Source organism: Crocodylus siamensis, chromosome 3 (genome assembly GCF_052110815.1).
Source record: "Crocodylus siamensis isolate JL-2025a chromosome 3, ASM5211081v1, whole genome shotgun sequence".
NCBI lineage: Eukaryota > Metazoa > Chordata > Crocodylia > Crocodylidae > Crocodylus > Crocodylus siamensis.
This window is the reverse complement of record NC_143397.1, coordinates 21472944-21491306: the sequence shown is the minus strand read 5'-3', so window position 1 is coordinate 21491306 and position 18363 is coordinate 21472944. Positions and strand designations below refer to the sequence as shown.

The following is an 18363-nucleotide window of genomic DNA, read 5'->3' as shown; positions in this document are numbered from 1 at the left end:
CTCTATCATCTAGTGCAGGTGTTGGCAGCCTATGGCTTATGGGCCAAATGTGGCCCACAAAGTTATTTTATATGGCCCACAAAGCCAAAAGGCTAGGCAGTAGAGGAAAGCGGTGGCTCCAGCTCTTGTGGTAGTAGTATGGGCCCTGTTTGGAAAGAACTCACATTTGGAGCTAACCTCTGTTGAAGTGGAACCCCACTGGAAAAAAGGTTGCTAACCCCTGTTTTTAGGGCTGGATAAACTGATAAATCAAATAAACTGATAAAACAATCCATATGAGTGTTTCTAATTGTGATATAAATTGGCAATAGCTGAGTTTAATTTTTTTGCACATTTTAAAACTATTTTCCTCAGGGGAGAGAGGTTGAGTACTTGGTGTTTGGAAACCATGCTGACTTGTAAATAGTTCTTAGCCTTTACACTAACTTTGGTCTTTATACTAATCAAGTTGAAACAATCTAGATATTTTATTTAACTCACTACATAGCTATATTTATTCAGAAAATGGCTAATGATATATTTCTTTTTACAATTTCTTTTTAATTTTGATGGGTCAAAGGTTTATTTGGATGGCTAATGAAACTCGGTTAAACTGCAGTTTAACACAGCAGTCCAGCACACTTAAGGTTAACTAAAAGCTTTCTGAATTGCCAAGGAAAAGGTTTATTAAACCAACATGTTCTGCATTAAAAGTTTTAATAAATACAGGAATTATTTGTTGTAGTTAGTGAATTGAACTGATGTTTTTAGTCAATGTCTCCTTTAAGACATTAGAAATAGTAGAGCTCTCTCACTTAACTTTTATTTATAGATTGGAAGGAGAGGGGAAAGCATTTGTGTTTGTTAAACTACCACTTGGTTTTTCAACTTGGAATGAGCTAAGAGTTGAAATAAATAGTAAAATAACTAAAATGAATACAGTTTTCTTTAAGAATAGGCCAGTGTTGTCGAAAGCTGGTTTACACTTCAAGTTCTGTTTTTAGACACCAGTTCATTGGGTCAGTTTCCTGAAAACTTTGCTACAGATGTGTTGCTTAACATTTATTAAGTCATGTTTAAGTCATATTGCAGGTTGTCATAATTTCAAGTTTAATTCTACATAGATCTATGTAAAAAAGATAAGATGTATTTAAAGTCCAAATTTACCTTGTTTCTTTGGAAAATGTATTTTTATTTCCCCCAGTTGTGGGAATACAGGTGGAGTTTTCCAGTTTTTTCATTCTAGATGTTAAGGTGTATAAACAAAATCAGCTAATACACTTTTTTTTCATCAGGTTATCTGCAAGTCAGATGCTCCTACAGGGGATGTTCTACTTGACGAAGCTCTGAAGCATATTAAGGAAACCCAGCCTCCTGAAACAGTGCAGAACTGGATCGAGCTACTTAGTGGTATGATGTGGACATTGATTATTTTATTTACTTATATACTTTCTAGTCTAGCGATGGGACACAACTCTGTCTATTCATCTATCATCACTAGCCTAGAAAATAAATTGTAAGGTCTTCAGGGAAAGAACCAGTCTTGTAGCATCTCTCAAACTGAGGCTAAATCTTGCTGGTAGCTTTTGAGCAGTATAAAGGTACAAATAATTGTTGATCCTGTTGAGGCAGTGGTAGAAGGGATCAAAATGCAAAGTTCTGAGGATGTCATTTGCCTGGCTCTTCAGACTTTGGAAGCTAAATATTTGGATGTACAACAACTTTCTTCAAGAAGAACCATCAGTTGAATAGAGTTGAGTTCCAAGATACAGTTACCTGAGTGAAAAGAGAGTGCAGTTCAGGTTACATCCTTATGGGAGTTCACACTTTGGATTCTCCAGCAAAGAAAGGGAAGTGAACCAAAATTTTTAAGACAAAACACAAGAACACAAATTATGTTGAGGCTTTTTGAGGTTATAAAGGAGTGGTAAAGAACAAGGCTACAGTCTTTAACTTTTCATAACTCATCTTTTTAGCCAATATTTTCAAGCTTGACCGATCAGGGTAGTCAGTTCTAATCTGTTCAGAATGAGGGATGCAAAATGAATTATTCGGACACAATTACCTTGAAATTTTCCCACAAATTAATATCAGGAGTGGAATGCAAATTGGATTCTTCCATTTCTGTAGAGGTGTGAGAGAGACCCTGTGAGAGGGCCCCACCGGAGTCTGCGTCGCCCTAATAGGGACTGCTCTTGGTAAAACCAAAGTGACTCACCCGGTGTGGACGTGCGTACACGTTGGTCTCGCCTGCCACGACTTGCTGTTAATCTGTATCTGTCCAGTTGGTCTGGCGCGTACAGTCCGAGAATGAGCCTCTTCTCTTCATTAGGGGCCCTGGACCCTGAGGGCTCCTCCACCCCTACACCCTCGCCTGATCCACCATTATGAACTGTCAGACTGCTCTGGTCATTCCCTTGGGGTGGCCCCGGACAGTATACCAACAAAGTGGAGTAACGGCAGTGAAGAAACAACAAAAAAAACCAAGCGTGGCCAAAAGCACTTCTTTAGGGTACCGCCCGCTTCAAGTCTTGTCCTCAGTCTCAGTGCCCCTTCTTCCCCCTTGGCCGGGGCAGATCCCTTTTGGTTACCCCCCGCGATGGGCTGCTCCGCCCATGCAGTCGAACAAAAGAGAAAGAAGAATGCCCGTCATTCCCGTACCACGGGGCGGACACTTCCGCCCCGGCCCTTATGGGACTCCTGCCGCTCCCTGCGGTGTTTTGCTGTCTTCGGTCCTGCTTGGCCCGCTGCTCGGAGCTCTGACCCCTTTGATGGGGCCCCGCTTACCCCAGAAGGTCTGGCTGTCCTTCCAAGCGTCCTGGAGCCACCAGAGATCCTTTGCGCTGGCGTCACCTCTGGCCCTTGTTGCTTCCGGATCTGCCCGCCTCTCGAGCCGCTCCGGTGCTCCTCTTATGTCGGTCCGGGTTGCTCCGGCACCTCCCACTTCCGGGTCTCTGTAAGGTTTAAGTTCCCGTCGCTTGCCGCGAACCGGAGTGTACGGGCGGCGCTGGGTCGCGCCAGCTTGGGGTTCTCCCGAGCCCGCTATCTGCTTCATTCCCTTACAAGAGGCAATTAACGTTTTCTTTACTTAAATCCATGACAATTGTCTGTCTCCACTTCAGTGCATCAGTTAATCTGAAATGAAAAGGGAATTCCATTACTGAATGATGATCGTCTTTTAATATATAATATGTTTCATCTTGCTGAAGCCAAGACTCATTAGAGTTGCTTGTCTGTTATTTTAAATGAAATGTGTACCATCTGAGGAATGGAATACAGGTGGGGTTCAAAAACACAAACCGTACTATATATCCTGAAAAAGGAAATAGAGGTGGGGAGAAAACTCTGTTGTTAAAAGTATAGCATGCCTTTAGAACAGGCCTTTGAATTCTAGGATGAATTTATATGAATAAAAAAAGTATTCCCTTTGAATGGGTTTTTTCATGGGCAAGTTGTATAAAGTAAACTTAACCTGAGAAACCTCTCTGACTTTTGTTTCCTTTCTTTTTAATTGTATTCTTTTCTTCCCTCCCTCTCTGTTTCCTTTTCCTTTTGCTTCATGTCTTAACTTGCATTCAGTTCTCTCTCATTCCAACCATACAGAAATGGTTGGGGAGAAGGAAAGGAGAGAGAGAGAAATGACTAACATGAGTTCTGGATGTCCTTTGTTGGCCTCCTGTTCTGTGCAGTGCCTGTAAGCAAGTGCTATGGCCATGCAACCTTTCAGTTCTAGAGAACTATTAACCACAGTTGTCACTAACTTTGCAAATATTTCTACAGGCTTGAAAGGCATTTGTTTTTCTTATCGAAAACATATCCTCTATATTAACACACTCTCCCTCCCGCTCTGTACCCATTAGGTCAATACTTGTGCAAATAATGTACTTAATGAGTCACCAGCACTTTACATGCTTCTTAAGGGTATTATGTACATGTCCTAGCCCAGTAGGGGCCCAATTGTTTTGGTAGGCCTGCCACAAATTGGCCCTACACCCTCTCCAAGTGTCACGCCCATCCTTCTTCCCGTGCCTGGTCTGCTGCTCTGCTTTCTGCTTCCTTACCTGTTCTTTCCATATTTGTTGCTCTGCTTTCTGCTTCCTCCCATATCTGATACTGTGCTGGTTTTTCCCTCCCTGATCCACACACACAGGCTGCCTATGCCACAGTTTGGTCACTTCTGACCTAGCCTACCCTGCTAAGCTTTTTTTCTGAGGAGATTTGGTTTAGAGAATCCCCAAACTAACTATAAAATACCAATGCTTTAAAATAAAGATGACTGACCCAACTCATAATACTAGTATTTTTTTATAGCTAGTTTGGAGGTGGTAGGGTTTGGAGATCATTGGTTTAGCGCTACTCTTTAAAAAAAAGATATGACTTCTCAGCTGTGTGTGGGTATCAAATTTTTAGATTTTAACTGGAAACCATTGCCAGAAAATAGCAAATCCAGTCCTAAATTACTGCAGCATATACTATAATTGAGGAAAAGGGAAAGCAAGACTTATGTCAGTTTGCAAAGAATCATGATGTGCAAATGGCGCATTTAAGGCCATTTCATTTAAGGCAGGGGCAGGCAATTATTTTGGGCTCCTTCCCTGTGCAGAGAAAAGTGGACCCTTGCACACCCCATGGCCAGCACCCTGCACTGCAGCCGCTCATAGCCTGCATGGAGCTGCCTGGACAGCCCCACATGAGCTGCGAGTGCCTGCAAAGCGGGGTGCCGGCCATGGGTCAGGTGAGGGGCCACTTTTCCCCACGCTCAGCACTAGCTTCTTCCCTGCTGGCAAGCAGGGGGTTGGGACTGTGCACTGCTCCCCACCTGTACCATGGGGCTGGGGGCACTGGAAGTGAGCAGGTGGGGAGCCAGTGGGAGTACAGGGGCCCGCACCGGTGTCCCGGGGACAGTGCCGGTGGGGCCCAGAGTAGGGTGGCAGGAGTGCGTGGTCCCAGCTGGCAGGGACTCTGTGGAGCTGGGCCAGCTCTCCCCTCCTGCTGGTGCAGCCCAGCCCAGCTTCACGGACCCCTGCCAGCCTGCGCCCTGCTTTGTGCCCCACTGGTGCTGGCCCTGGGACATTGGTCCCAACATGGTGACCAGGGGGTGGGGCATTTGTCAAGGGGTGGGGCACCTGTCAAGGGGCGGGGCTACCCATGCGGCCCTCAACAGCCTGCCAAAACTGGGTAAGTGGCTGTCCGCTCAAAATAATTGCCCGCCCCTGCTCTAGGTAGAACTGCCCCAAGCACCAGGAGATACATCGGAGATAAACTTGGAAGAGCAGCAGCAGAGGTGGCATGCTTACATGCCTAACATAATGCACGCAGCAGCTGCTTCTCAGTTTGGCTCCTGTGTCCCTCTGGGAAAAAGGCATGTGGGATAGTTCCATCTGTCCCACAACCCTCTTTTCTGGGAGATGCTGTTTAGGGGCAGACCTATTCAAGGGGTGTAGCACAAGCACATGCTCCTGCCACAGCCGTTTCCTCATCTGGGTGAGGCGTGTGGTGCAGTTCCACCTGACTTCAGTGGCAGTTGGGTGAAAGTAATATAATATGGTATTGTATTGTATTATATAATTATGATGGACTAATCAACAACTAACACGTTCCTTTAATAATATAGTTATAATAATTATTTTATAATATGCATAATATATTGGCATTTAAATTATTTTTAGCATTGCTAAATTTTGAAGGCTTTTTTTTTTAGGCATGTCATGAATCAAAAAGGTTGAGAACCACTGCTCTAGAGGGCAACCTTCTGTGTAATTTAGAAGTTTGGTCACAAGGTGTCACCCAACTCCTGATTTTATTAGCACGCACAAAGTTGTGTTTGAGTAGTAAAAACAGCTGAAAGCTAGACAATAATTGGCAACATAACCTATTTTTATTTAGGCATATCTGCATTTAGTGCCCCCCGAGGCTGTCATTTGGAATGAGTCAAAACTCCCACAAAGACTTGTGTTACTCAGTAGATAGTATCATGGAGCCGGAAGAGCTGTGGGTTCATAGCACCCAAGTCATTCACTGCAGGACTTCAGCTTTTGCTTAGATAAGTAACCTGGGATAGCATGTCCTCCCTTTTCCTCAGCCGTGTCCTGAAGGAGTTGCTTTCATTGCATGTATAGAAGATGGCATTCTCAGAGGCCTGTATCTTACTGGGTCAAACAGGTATTTAGAGAAATTCTTGAGAGGCCTTTCATCCTCAGGTCAAATTTAAAATTTTCATTTCCTCAGCCTTTTGAAAGGTATGGGGATTTTATAATATATGGAGGAAGACTTTTATTTGCTAAAACAATAGTCATTTTCCTTTTAAAATTTTGGGGAGACAACTTTCAAACAGGGTAGCCCTCTTTCAAATGTTAAGTTCCTAGTGTGGAAGTTTTAAGCCATTTATAACTGAAAGCAGGCGTTAAGTCAAAATGCTTGTCAGCCTTTGGTATCACAACTGCCTTTTGTTGTACTGCTGTTAAATTACTATTATAATACTGTGCTTCTTATTTACATAATAGAATCCAAAGATTTTGAAATGGCTCAATTAAGCTTAATATTTTTTCTTCTCCTTTACCATGCTTGGAAGTGCTATTTATGCTATACAAAAATCAGAGATTTCTTTAAGCCCTACCAAAAGATGCAGTAATAAAGGTATGATTGAGTGAGTGAGTGGTTGCTTTTAACTTTGATTTGCCTAGAAAAAAGGAAATGAGCCTAAGACCAAAGATCTGGATGAATATTGGCATGCTTTGAGGCAGAAAGAATGGTAATAACTGGAAATTCCCTGCCCTTCACAAGTGAATACATTGGAAATGGACAACTGGACAAGCTGGAAAAGAACCTTTCTTTATTGAGAATCCTGCTATTAATATTTCCTCTCTTCCTTCTGCATTGGTCTTTTTTTTCCCTTTCATATATATGGCTTTATTTGTCACTTCCATAACAGTCCTAGCTTAGCTTGCATTCATTCTACAACAAAGCGAAAACAAATAGCGTATTTTTTAAATTAAATATTAAAAATACACTGAAGCTGTTCAGAGAAGCACTTGTGTTCCTCATGTCTAGGCAAACATCAGCTTAGATTAAAGGACAGCAAATGGGACTTCAGCACCTTCATGTAGTAAGCAGTGATTCTAACAGGCCTTTATTTCTGAACAGCAGAAAAAGAGAAAACATGTATTCTTCGTCAAAATACAGATGCAGTCATGAATAACTGATTTTTTTTCTTTTTGCTCACCTTTTTAGGTGAAACGTGGAATCCGTTAAAATTACACTACCAGTTACGAAATGTGCGTGAACGATTAGCTAAAAACCTAGTGGAAAAAGGTGTATTGACAACAGAGAAACAGAACTTCCTTCTTTTTGACATGACTACTCATCCTCTCACCAACAACAATATAAAACAGCGCCTCATCAAGAAAGTTCAAGAAGCAGTTCTTGACAAATGGGTGAATGACCCTCACCGCATGGACAAACGCTTGCTGGCTCTCATTTACTTAGCCCATGCTTCAGATGTCCTTGAGAACGCTTTTGCCCCTCTTTTGGATGAGCAGTATGATTTAGCCACAAAGAGAGTGCGGCAACTTCTGGATTTAGACCCTGAAGCTGAAAGTGTGAAGACCAACACGAATGAGGTCCTGTGGGCTGTTGTAGCAGCTTTCACAAAATAACTGCGATCAGACTGAAGTGTTCTTCTCTCCTCTTTCATGTAAACCAGTTGTTTCTCTTCTCTTGACTTTCATGTCTTCTGTAATTTGTACCTTCTCATATGATGAATTGGCTTGTTTCATGGGAATGATAGGTGGTGTATTCCCTCTTTCTTTGTGTATCTGTATACAGGATTCTGCTGGTACAAGAGACCTTCTTTTTCTAAAAAGGGTTTACTGCCATATTGGCATTTCACTTCTGGTTAAATTCAAGTTACCTAAAATTCTTAATAGAACATCCCCCCTCTCCTCTCCCCCAACTTTTTGGTTACTGGAATAGTTTAACATAGAAAGCGCCTCAAGGAGGAAATGGGCATGCTCTGTTGGCTCAACCCAGTCTTGGGTTGCTATAGGTGTGTACGTGCATCAGCATTCTGCAGTACAGTTCATACAAAAGTAAAAGAAAAAAAGGCCTTTGAGATCCCCAAAGTTAATATTAAAATCTCTGTCAGGGCATTTTATACATAGACATTAGTTCAATGTGCATAACAAAATTATTTTAAAATGGGAATATTCATTCAAGTTCCATAAATAAGTCATGTAAAATGCCCCATAAATTGTATTCCTCATATACATCTCTTGTGTACTTACGTTTTTGTCATAACTATGCTGAGTCATGCTGTAGAAGGGTCCAGCTGTTTCACAGAGCAGTTTTGAGATGGAATACATTCCACTGTAATCTGTATATAGTTTGAATTGTATATTAACAACCCCCATCTTAGTATTTTGCAAGATTTAATTAGTTGTACACCTGGTGCCCCTTACTTGCTCTCAGCCATTGCCATTTGGTGGAAAGATGGGCCTCTTATAAAGAGCATGTGTGTGAACTCTGTTCCCAGTGTCTGTGAAGTTTACCATCCAGGTACTTTCAGTCTATGCGTCACCTTTTATAATCTTTATTATATGGAAAGAGACCACTTTCTATCATTGTTTATATTTTTTTCTGTATGGAAGAGGCTTGTGACCAGTACAATTCTTGAGTGCGTTTTTTAATTTTGTTTGTACGCAAGTTAATGTTTGTCTCTTAAATGTCATATTCTACTTAACACTTTAAAAAAAAATCAAATGTCAGTCCTAGCAGGTGTTGCATGTAAATTGTTAGCAAGTAATGACTACAGTTCAGATGATTAAAACTTCTGTAATGGGAAGCTCTACGATATTTTAATTTTTATATACAATTATGCTGATTAGCACATTATTGTAAAAAAAATATATAAACTTTGGCTTTTTAAAATTTATTGCCTCTTTACCACTGCTTGTTATCATCTCCCATTGTTTCACAGTGTAAATATTATGCATTGAACAAATTAAACCCTGATTTCTATATATATTCTTTTTTTTCTCATAACAGTGCAAACTTATAGTGGGGGTTACAGGTGTTTAGACACTTTTTGGTTAACATTCAGAGCAAAAATACTAGATGGTGTATAACAATAGAGTTATAATTTAAGGGATCCCTAATCTGTATACTAGCTTTTTACCTACAGTAAATAAACTATGATCTTGAAAGTGCCTGAAATAGACCAAGCATTTCATTTTGTATTTTATGTTGCTCATTAGACTTTTTATTTCTTAGTTGATACGTCTTATTAGAAGAGGTAGCTTTTATGATTTGAATCAAGTGCTGATAAGTCTTATTGCTATTGTCAGTGTCTCCTGCCTTGCAGATTTGACTGATTGGTTTAAGTCTATCTAAGGCCAGTTGAGCATGCAGTTTTACCTTTCATTGTTAAATCTTTCCCCCTTGATAGCACAATTTTATTTTTTATTTTAACTGGGCCCTCCCCTTTCTGCACTAACAGTTTAAGTTTAGATATATAGATGGCCGTCTTTAAAAAATGAGTTAAATAAATAGATCCTAAGTGACCCCATTGTATCTGCAACTTGTAGTGAATCAATGGAGACTAGGTTTTCAAAAAAAAAAATAGCCCGATACATTAAATGCTCCTTTGTTCTTGCAGCTCTTAAATCTAAGTCATGCTAATATGTTTCAAACTTAGAATGAGTAATTTTGGTCAGTGTGACTGAAATAAGACTTGTAATTAGTACATAATTTTGTTTTGGTTGGGTTTTTTTTCTTTTCTGAATTATTTAAAAGATGCTGTTTAAATTTTGTTGGGGCATGAACCTAAACTATACTTCTGTCAAACTTGTTTCCAGATTTGGGATGAAAATAAAGTTTACTCTTGCAGGGTTTTGCACTTGCCAGGATATATACTTTTTTTGTACTAGATAGCACCAATAGCCATGTCCAGACAAGCGCAGATGTGTGATATGTGGCACCACATACCTGTCTGCAGTGCCACACACCACACATGCAGGCATTCTTCACACTGCTGCTTTGCAGTACTAGGGGCATTTTTTGACCCTGGGAAATCCCAGGGTCAAAAAAAGACACACCAAAAAAAAGAAAAGCAGGATGGTGCATGTGGCAGCAGTGTGCACTGCCCCAAACCAGAACCTAGCTGGCCAGAGCTATACTTCTGCTCCTGATCAGGCTCCCAGGTGCAGGAGTGCTGCGCCTGCAGCTCCCCAAGGCCCCCAAGAAAACTGACCTAGAAATAAACATACATATAGAAACTGTTGTAGGTGTCAGCACAGGTTCTCCATAAACACACTTTTAAGCAGCACTTCTATGCCTGCTTGTATGTAATACAAACTATGCATGACATTAGCCCAAAGCTAAAAGGCTTATAATTTACCACTGAGCTGGGACCCAGCAGACAAGTGTTTCAAGCCATGGTGACCCCACGACTCAGCATTGCTCAGTATGTGGATGTACTCCAGATACATTCCACAAATGTACTAATTAGCCCCCACTCATGACTGGAACCAAATGTTATCATTACAAGTCCTGGATGCTCCAAAAAATTATATGCAGATGAGGCTGCAGCCTGACCCTGTTCTATCTCATAGGGGATGGGGCCACACTAATCATATGTGACAAGTTGGGAGGGGGGTAATAGAGGGATTCTGCATAAGCTGTTTGGGTCCCTGATCATTGATATTTGCCTAGCATTTAAGGTTGGTTCAAAAACAGGACTTGCTGGTAATGGGGAAGAAAGGTGCTGCTCAGCTGTAGGAATGAAGCAGTAGAAATGTATTCAATGTAGTAGCTCACCATGACTTAAAAACATCAGTGCTGGGGGGGATGGAGTGCAGTGGGCACTCCCATATATCTTATTCAAGAGGACCCTAGATATTTATTCTTTAAAACAAACTTTCCAATTAGGTATGTGAAAAAATGAAGTATATACAAGATGTGGACCTCTTATCAGCTTCAAGTTCTTGATATTTAATATTGTGTCTCATGTGCAGAGTTTGACTCCTTCCTGTTCTACATAGAGGTGTACATCAAAATTACAGTATCCCAGCACATGGCATTAGTCCAAGGTTTGTTCCATGGCTGGAGACAGTTATTAAATACTTCCAGGTGCAAGTGGCACAAATTAAGTTCATAGTATGACTTGAGTATTCATCTCTCCCACAAAAAAAAAATATAACAACTGATTGGTTCTCTGTGAAATGGACTGAATCTAACTAAAAAAGAACCTTTTTTCACCTCAAAAGATAAACTTGTGCTTCATCTGAATGGATTTTTCTACATGAAGTTTTTCATCACTAATTTTTGGTATTTTCCCTAAGGTCCCTGTCTGTGCTGAGTTAGGAGCAAATTTAAGGATCTCTATTAAAATTCTTTTTCAAATGAACTGTCTTTGAAAACAATTTGGACAGTTAAATCCCACTGTTAGGTCATTTTAGCCTAGGTTCATATCTGGTATGTTCAAGCCCAGTTCTGCAAAAAAAGCACTAATCTATATTCAACCATTTCATAGATTTCATAGACATTAGGGCTGGAAGGAACCTCGGGAGATCATCGAGTCCAGCCCCCTGCCCAAAGGGCAGGAAGTCAGCTGGGGTCATAGGATCCCAGCAAGATAAGCATCCAATTTACTCTTGAAGGTGTTCAATGTAGGTGCTTGAACCACCTCCGCTGGCAGACTGTTCCAGACCTTGGGGGCTCGGACAGTAAAGAAATTCTTCCTTATGTCCAACCTGAAACGGTCTTGCAGGAGTTTGTGACCGTTCGACCTCATCATCCCTTGGGGCGTTCTGGTGAACAAACGTTCCCCCAGATCCTGGTGGCCACCCCTGAGCCTACGCTTTTCCAGGCTAAGGAGTCCCATGTCTCAGCCTATCATCATAAGATCTGTTTTCCTGACCTCTGATCATGCGCGTGGCTCTCCTCTGGACTCTCTCAAGCTTCTCCACATCCTTTTTGAATTGTGGAGCCCAAAACTGGACGCAGTACTCCAGCTGCGGCCTCACCAAGGCCGAGTACAAGGAGAGAATGACGTCCCGGGATTTGCTCGAGAAGCATCTATGGATGCAAGCCAGCATTTTGGTCGCTTTACTAGCCGCAGCATCACATGTTCATCTTGTGGTCAATGATGACCCCCAAGTCTCTTTCTTCTGTAGTGCTATCCAACGTAGCACTGCTGAGCCTATAAGGAAGCTGCAGGTTTTTCCTCCCAAGGTGGAGAACCTTGCATTTTTCGGTGTTAAACACCATCAGGTTCTCGTCTGCCCATTTGCTGAGCTTGTCCAGGTCACCCTGGATCACCCGCCTATCTTCTGGCGTGGATGCTTTGCCCCAAAGTTTGGTGTCATCGGTGAACTTGGCCAGTCCACTCCTGACTCCAGTGTCCACATCATTAATGAAGATGTTGAACAGTATGGGTCCCAGGACAGAGCCTTGAGGGACCCCACTGGTCACAGGGCACCACGATGAGTGACTGCCATCAATTACAACCCTCTGGGTCCGACCACGGAGCCAGTTTCCCAGCCAGCAGATCGTGGTGGAACCAAGGCCACAACTGGGCAGTTTGGCCAAGAGGTGCTCATGGGATACCAGATCAAAAGCTTTTTTGAAGTCAAGATATATGACATCAATCTCTTCTCCCTCGTCCAGGTGATAGGTCACCTGGTCATAGAAGGAAATGAGATTGGTCAAACAAGACCTACCCGCAACAAACCCGTGCTGGCTGTCCCTTAGAATGTTAGCCTGGGCCAGTCCCTCAAGGATGGCCTCCTTAATAAACTTTTCTAAGATCTTCCCCAGGATAGAAGGCAGGCTAATGGGCCTGTAGTTAGCCAGATCCACTCTCCTCCCTTTCTTGAAGATCGGCACCACATTGGCCTTCTTCCAGTCTTCGGGCACTACACCAGAGCGCCAGGAGTTTTCAAAGATCTGTGCCAGGGGCTGGGCTATGACACTCGCCAGCTCCTTGAGTACCCTGGGGTGCAGGTTGTCAGGGCCGGCTGACTTGAAGGTATCCAGCTTCTCAAGGTGTTCCTTCACGAGGTCAGCATTTATGGAGGGTAGGGGATCCCCCATCACCCGGATCTCCCTGTCCCATAGCAGGCATGGGCGTCCCGTGGGACTGATGAAAGACTGACGCAAAGTACCTAATTAATAGGTTGGCTTTTTCCTGGGCGTCAGTTGTCAGTTGCCCCATCTGGTTTAGCAGGGGTCCAACATTGCCCTTGCTTTTCCTCCGGCTCCCCACGTATCTGAAAAAGGACTTGTTGTTGTCCTTGATGCTTGAAGCTAGTTGGAGTTCAGCTGCAGCCTTGGCTTTCCTGGTTTGCTACCTGCAGGACTGGATCAGCGCAGAATAATCCTCCTTGGAGGTGAATCCCGTCCTCCATGCTTTGTAGGCTTTCCTTTTTAGCCGCACGAGGTCCGCTAGGTCCCTGGAGAGCCAGGAGGGCTGCTGTGCCTTCTTGCTGCCTTTCCTCCGTGTTGGGATAGATTTAGCTTGTGCATTGAGGATCACTTCCTTGAGAAGCAACCACTCTTCTTGAACTCCCCTCTCCCTGGGGTCATGGTCCCTGAGGGCCTGACCGACAAGCCTCTTGAGCTTGTCAGAGTCGGCTTTTCTGAAGTCAAGGACTTCAGTGTTGCTGACTGACTTGCCAGCTTTACAGCGGATGGTGAAGGTGATCAGCTCGTGGTCGCTGTCACCCAGCTTCCCATTGATCACTAGGTCGCCGATTAGGTCGTCCCCCATAGCCAGTACCAGGTCGAGCAGCGCTTTGCCTCTCGTTGGCCCATAGACTTCTTGAGTCAGGTAGAGGTCATCCACGCACGAGAGAAAGCTTTGCGACTGCTCGGATTTTGCTGAGTGATCTTCCCAGGAGATGTCCGGGTAATTGAAGTCCCCCATGACAACCAAGGTGCTGGAGCAAGCGGCCTCAGTCAGTTCCCGGGCGAACTCCTGGTCAAGCTCAGGACTTTGAGTGGGAGGTCTGTAGTTGACTCCCACCGTTGTGTCCCCGTGCCATATTCCCCACGAATTTTTACCCAGAGGGTCATAGATTCATAGATGCTAGGGTCGGAAGGGACCTCAATAGATCATCGAGTCCGACCCCCTGCATAAGCAGGAAAGAGTGCTGGGCCTACATTACCCCAGCTAGATACACATCTAATCTTCGCTTGAAGACCCCCAGGGTAGGGGAGAGCACCACCTCCCTTGGGAGCCCGTTCCAGACCTTGGTCTCTAGCTGTCCATGCCGGTCGCCAACATCAGCTTGCAGGGACATGTAGCTTTCCTTCACATAGAGAGCTACACCCCCGCCCCTTTTGTCAACACGATCCCTCCTGTACAGGGCATAGCCCTCTATACCCGTGGTCCAGTCATGGGTGGAGTCCCACCAGGTCTCCGTTATCCCAATGACGTCATAATTCTTTGCACTGAATGTGGTAGTTTAATTTAGAAAATTGGACATTCAAAACTCTCACCAATTTGGAAGTAAAAGACTTTTTAGGCTTTCCCCTGTGTCTTTAGAAGGTGGCTTTTCTGAGTAGGTGGATGGGAAAGACAGGCTGGGTTTGGAGGACTCTTCTGTACTATGTGTATTGAGCTCTGCTTAAGAACCAGAGATATGATCCTCTGCTTTAGGCTGTTATTCCCAATTCTCTGCCTAAGAAGCTTGCGGGTAAATGGTTTTGTTTGAAGAAGAGATTGGGGAGAACAGAGGTCTTCCTGGTCCAGAGTCTAGAGAAGAAAGATGTGAGTGACTGGAACAGGTGAGCAAGAAGAAAGGGTAGCTTTCAGATGTGTAGGCAAAGAAAAAACACTCTTTTGAAGAAGGAAAGAAGTAGTGATGAGTGGCATACAGCAGTCGTTTTCAACCTTTTAAAATTTGTGGACCCCTAAAAAAAAAAGTGAATGGAGGTGCCAGACCCCTTTGAATCGTAAATGTGGGTATTCACTTGCTTTTGGTTGATCGTAATCATTTTTGTGGACCACTTGGACATAGTCTGTGGACTCCCAGGGGTCTGCAGGCCACAGGTCGAAAACCACCGCCTAGAGAAAAAAAGGATTAGGCACTTTTCTCTCTTGCCCCTCTCTTTCTGTGCCTTCATATAATGCAATATAGTTCTTTTTTTTTTTCTCCTTTGACTTGCACTCCTGGCTGTCTTGCCTCTCTACCCATGTTTTAGATTATTTTTCCACTTTCACATGGATGCATAGTCCTAATGCTGCCTCCCAGTCATAGCTTTCCTCTTCCTCTGAGACCAAAGGTATTCCTTCTTTCAACTTTTCTCTTATTTACCCTTGATTGATTGATTGATATACCATCTGGCTTGGGCTTGCACCTACCCCTGGCTTTGTTTTTTCTCTTGATTATCTCTGAGCTAATGCTCCAAGGAGTATTCCTTTCCTTCATATTTCTCTTTCAAAGCCCCGTTGCCTTCCTGTGCCTTGATCTGCATGACCTGTTTTCTTCTAGGGATTCGTCATTTTTTTTAAACCTAAAAATATTGCACTTATTTATTATAGAGTGACTTAAGGGGCTTATAGCTTATGGTTCCCACATCTAAGTACTTTTTCATGCTCTTTTTGTGTCTGTCGTCTTTACAATAGGTGAGCTCTGAGTCAGAGGTTATGAGTGGGGGCTATTGATATCAAGTGCTCTGGAAAAGGTATCATGCTGCATCAATATTTAATAACTGGCATGAGAGATTGATTGTAGCCCCTTGTCTGGAATGATTGCCGCCTCAGTGAAATTTATGAAGGACTATTATGCTTGCGTTGCAGCAATCACCGGTCTGACCCAACTTCTAGATCTTACTTGCCTTCTGACCCAGCTGGGTCTGAACAGGTCTCTAGATGCAGCCTGGCTCTGACTCTTCGGCAGCCAAAGTTCTCTAGACTAGATGCTGGTGCTCCTCTTCCTGGTGGAAAGCATGGGAGCCCATAAACCTCTTGATAAGGACGTCTGAAGTTGAGGAGCAGGAGGTCTGCTTTGGGATCCACCTATCATCAGCCAGTGGAGAGAGATCTCAGGTGTAGTTTGTCTTCTCTAAACATGGAAATAGGAGGAAAGAGAATTATTTCTCTATTGGCAGAGGAAGGAGATGTGATTCCATGCATTTTCCTTTTACCTTAACCCTGCCCACAAAAATGGATGCAGATTTGTGTCGGTGCTTTCTATGTGTGACTTATTCATAAAAGGTTCAGGCTATAGACTGAAGTAACAATGTATTGCTATTGAGTGATACCAGTATAAAAGGTTGCAATGTAACTGCTACAACCGCAGGCTTTTTAGTAATGCAAGTGTTGGCAAAGTAAAGTTCAAATCAGAGTTAAAGTTACAGCAGTTTAGTTAACCAGTATCACCAGATTGTGCAGATTTAACAGTTACATTGTAGCAGCTGTTTCACTCTTGGGTGTCAATTCTCACCCCCTTTTAACCACTTTAATTGGGGAGGAAATTTTCTCCTGAAAACACCATACAACACAGGTATCAGTTCCCCTTTAGGCAAGAGTGTGTGTGCGCAAGCCTCCATGCACTGGAATTTGTTTGAATAAAATGGGCAGGAGATAATTTTGAATAGCAACTGATGGCTGCTTGTGGATACTTTGCAAACAGGAAATGGAGATATGTTCTTGTACTGCTGAGAGTTTGTCTGACATTAGGAGCTATCTATTTATGGCTTCTTTTTTGATAGCCTGTTCTAAATTTATTTATATTTTTGCTTGATATAAAACTGGCATTCAGTGAAATATATATAGAGTCACTTCTGCTGTCTTACAGAGAGAGAATAGTGCATGTAGTACTTATATTTATACACTTAAAATTAGTCTCCTGACCACATAGTTTTTGGGTTTTTTCCTTGAGGGAAAAGGCATGGGCTCACTCTGGTTATATCAGCATATACAAGGTTTTGGGTCCCATTCCCCTCACCCCCACAAACACCCTGCCCTGCTGTAACTGCAGAATATAAAGACCTTCCAGTGAAGGACATACTTGACTTGTGATTAGGAAAACGGCAGCACCACAAGGGTTACAGATTTGTGAACAGCAGAAATGTCTGTGGCACTTGTTAACCAATGTCATCCACTTTTTCTGTGCAGCAGAGGAAAGAGACTGGCAGGAGTTGTCAAGTGGGCCTCATTATTATAGTTGTAATTGAAGTGCATCTTTAGGAGAGGGTTGCTCAGATGGAGACAACATATAAGGGTAGGTTAGTGACTATCCTGCTCTCAACGGTTTCTTCAGGTTTTGTTCATCAACTCTATGGAAAAGAGCTAAAAAATGAGTGTTCACCTTTTGGGGTTACGGTAATTAATGGAATCAGTTCTACCCTGCATTCTTTGTTGTACTCCAAATGAATCTGTGAACCCAGCTCAGCTCTCCAAATGTCTCTGTCTCTCAAAATTTGCAAATATGCCACTTGAAGATTTCAGGAGATGTACTGAGGTATTATGGCAGGGAAAATTGAGACAACTGTCAAGGCTAAGCCTTGTCAGGGCTGCCTCTGAAGCTACTCTCCCTGTAGCCTTGCAAAAAGCACTGAAAGCCCCACGTGACCATGTCTGGAAGCATAAGTGGCTTCCTGCATTCAGCTTATGCCACATGGGCGTAGATGGAGAGAGAGAGAGCAAGGATACTGCAGATTTTCCATTATCAAAGGAGACAGTCTATAGTAAATATATTCATGGCTTGGGCTGTTACTCCTAACAGCCCAAGTAACTGCCTAAGCTATGAACAACTTTCCAACTCTACAAGTTAAAAGAATAACAGAGAGGGGGAAATGTTCTGCTCTTAGCTTGTGTGCATTAGAGCAGAGAAGGCCAGCAAAATGGTTTTTCTTGTCCTAAACGCTCAGAATCACTGCAACTGCAGAAAAATGGTTTGGTTATTTCAAGAAGTTGCTCCAGGGATACTGCTCAAAATGTTCAGTTACCAATTGCATTGATGGACCACCCAGGAAGCCATCAAAAAGGCAAGGGTGTGAAACGTAATTTGTAAGAAAACTTTCTTACCATACTGACGAAGAGTACGTAAAATGCACTAAGCAGCTCTCAGCCAAATGCTGAACCACAAACTGCTTACCATATTAATTTGTCATGTGGGGTTTAAGCACTTATGAAAGGAAGGCTCTAAATTCCTTTACTGGGGTCTTCAAGTGTTGGTTTTTTGATATTACCGTAAACTTTTGGAGGCCAGTGGGTTCTGTTCCTGAAGCTCTCTGACGCTGTAGATCTAGTGGCTGCCTTGAAGAGAAGATCTTACTATGAACAATATTAGGCAAAGCAAGGGAAATAATTTATCTTGTTGGGCAAATATGACCTTTCAGTACATTTCTAGGAAATGCCAAATTTACATAGCATCTTTG

At 42.9% G+C, this 18363-nt stretch overlaps 1 protein-coding gene across 2 annotated transcripts in view; it reads left to right on the top strand.

Annotated features, from left to right (window-relative positions):
- The window catches only part of GOLPH3 (golgi phosphoprotein 3), a 54628-nt gene extending 45435 nt beyond the window's left edge, over nucleotides 1-9193 (top strand). For both annotated transcript variants that reach the window (XM_090037900.1, XM_090037898.1), the window contains 2 exons: nucleotides 1275-1389; nucleotides 7210-9193. In XM_090037900.1, the coding sequence (XP_089894026.1) occupies nucleotides 1275-1389; nucleotides 7210-7634 (540 nt within the window). In that variant the 3' untranslated portion in view covers nucleotides 7635-9193. The remainder of the gene's footprint in view (nucleotides 1-1274; nucleotides 1390-7209) is intronic.
- Nucleotides 9194-18363: the final 9170 nt, after the last annotated feature.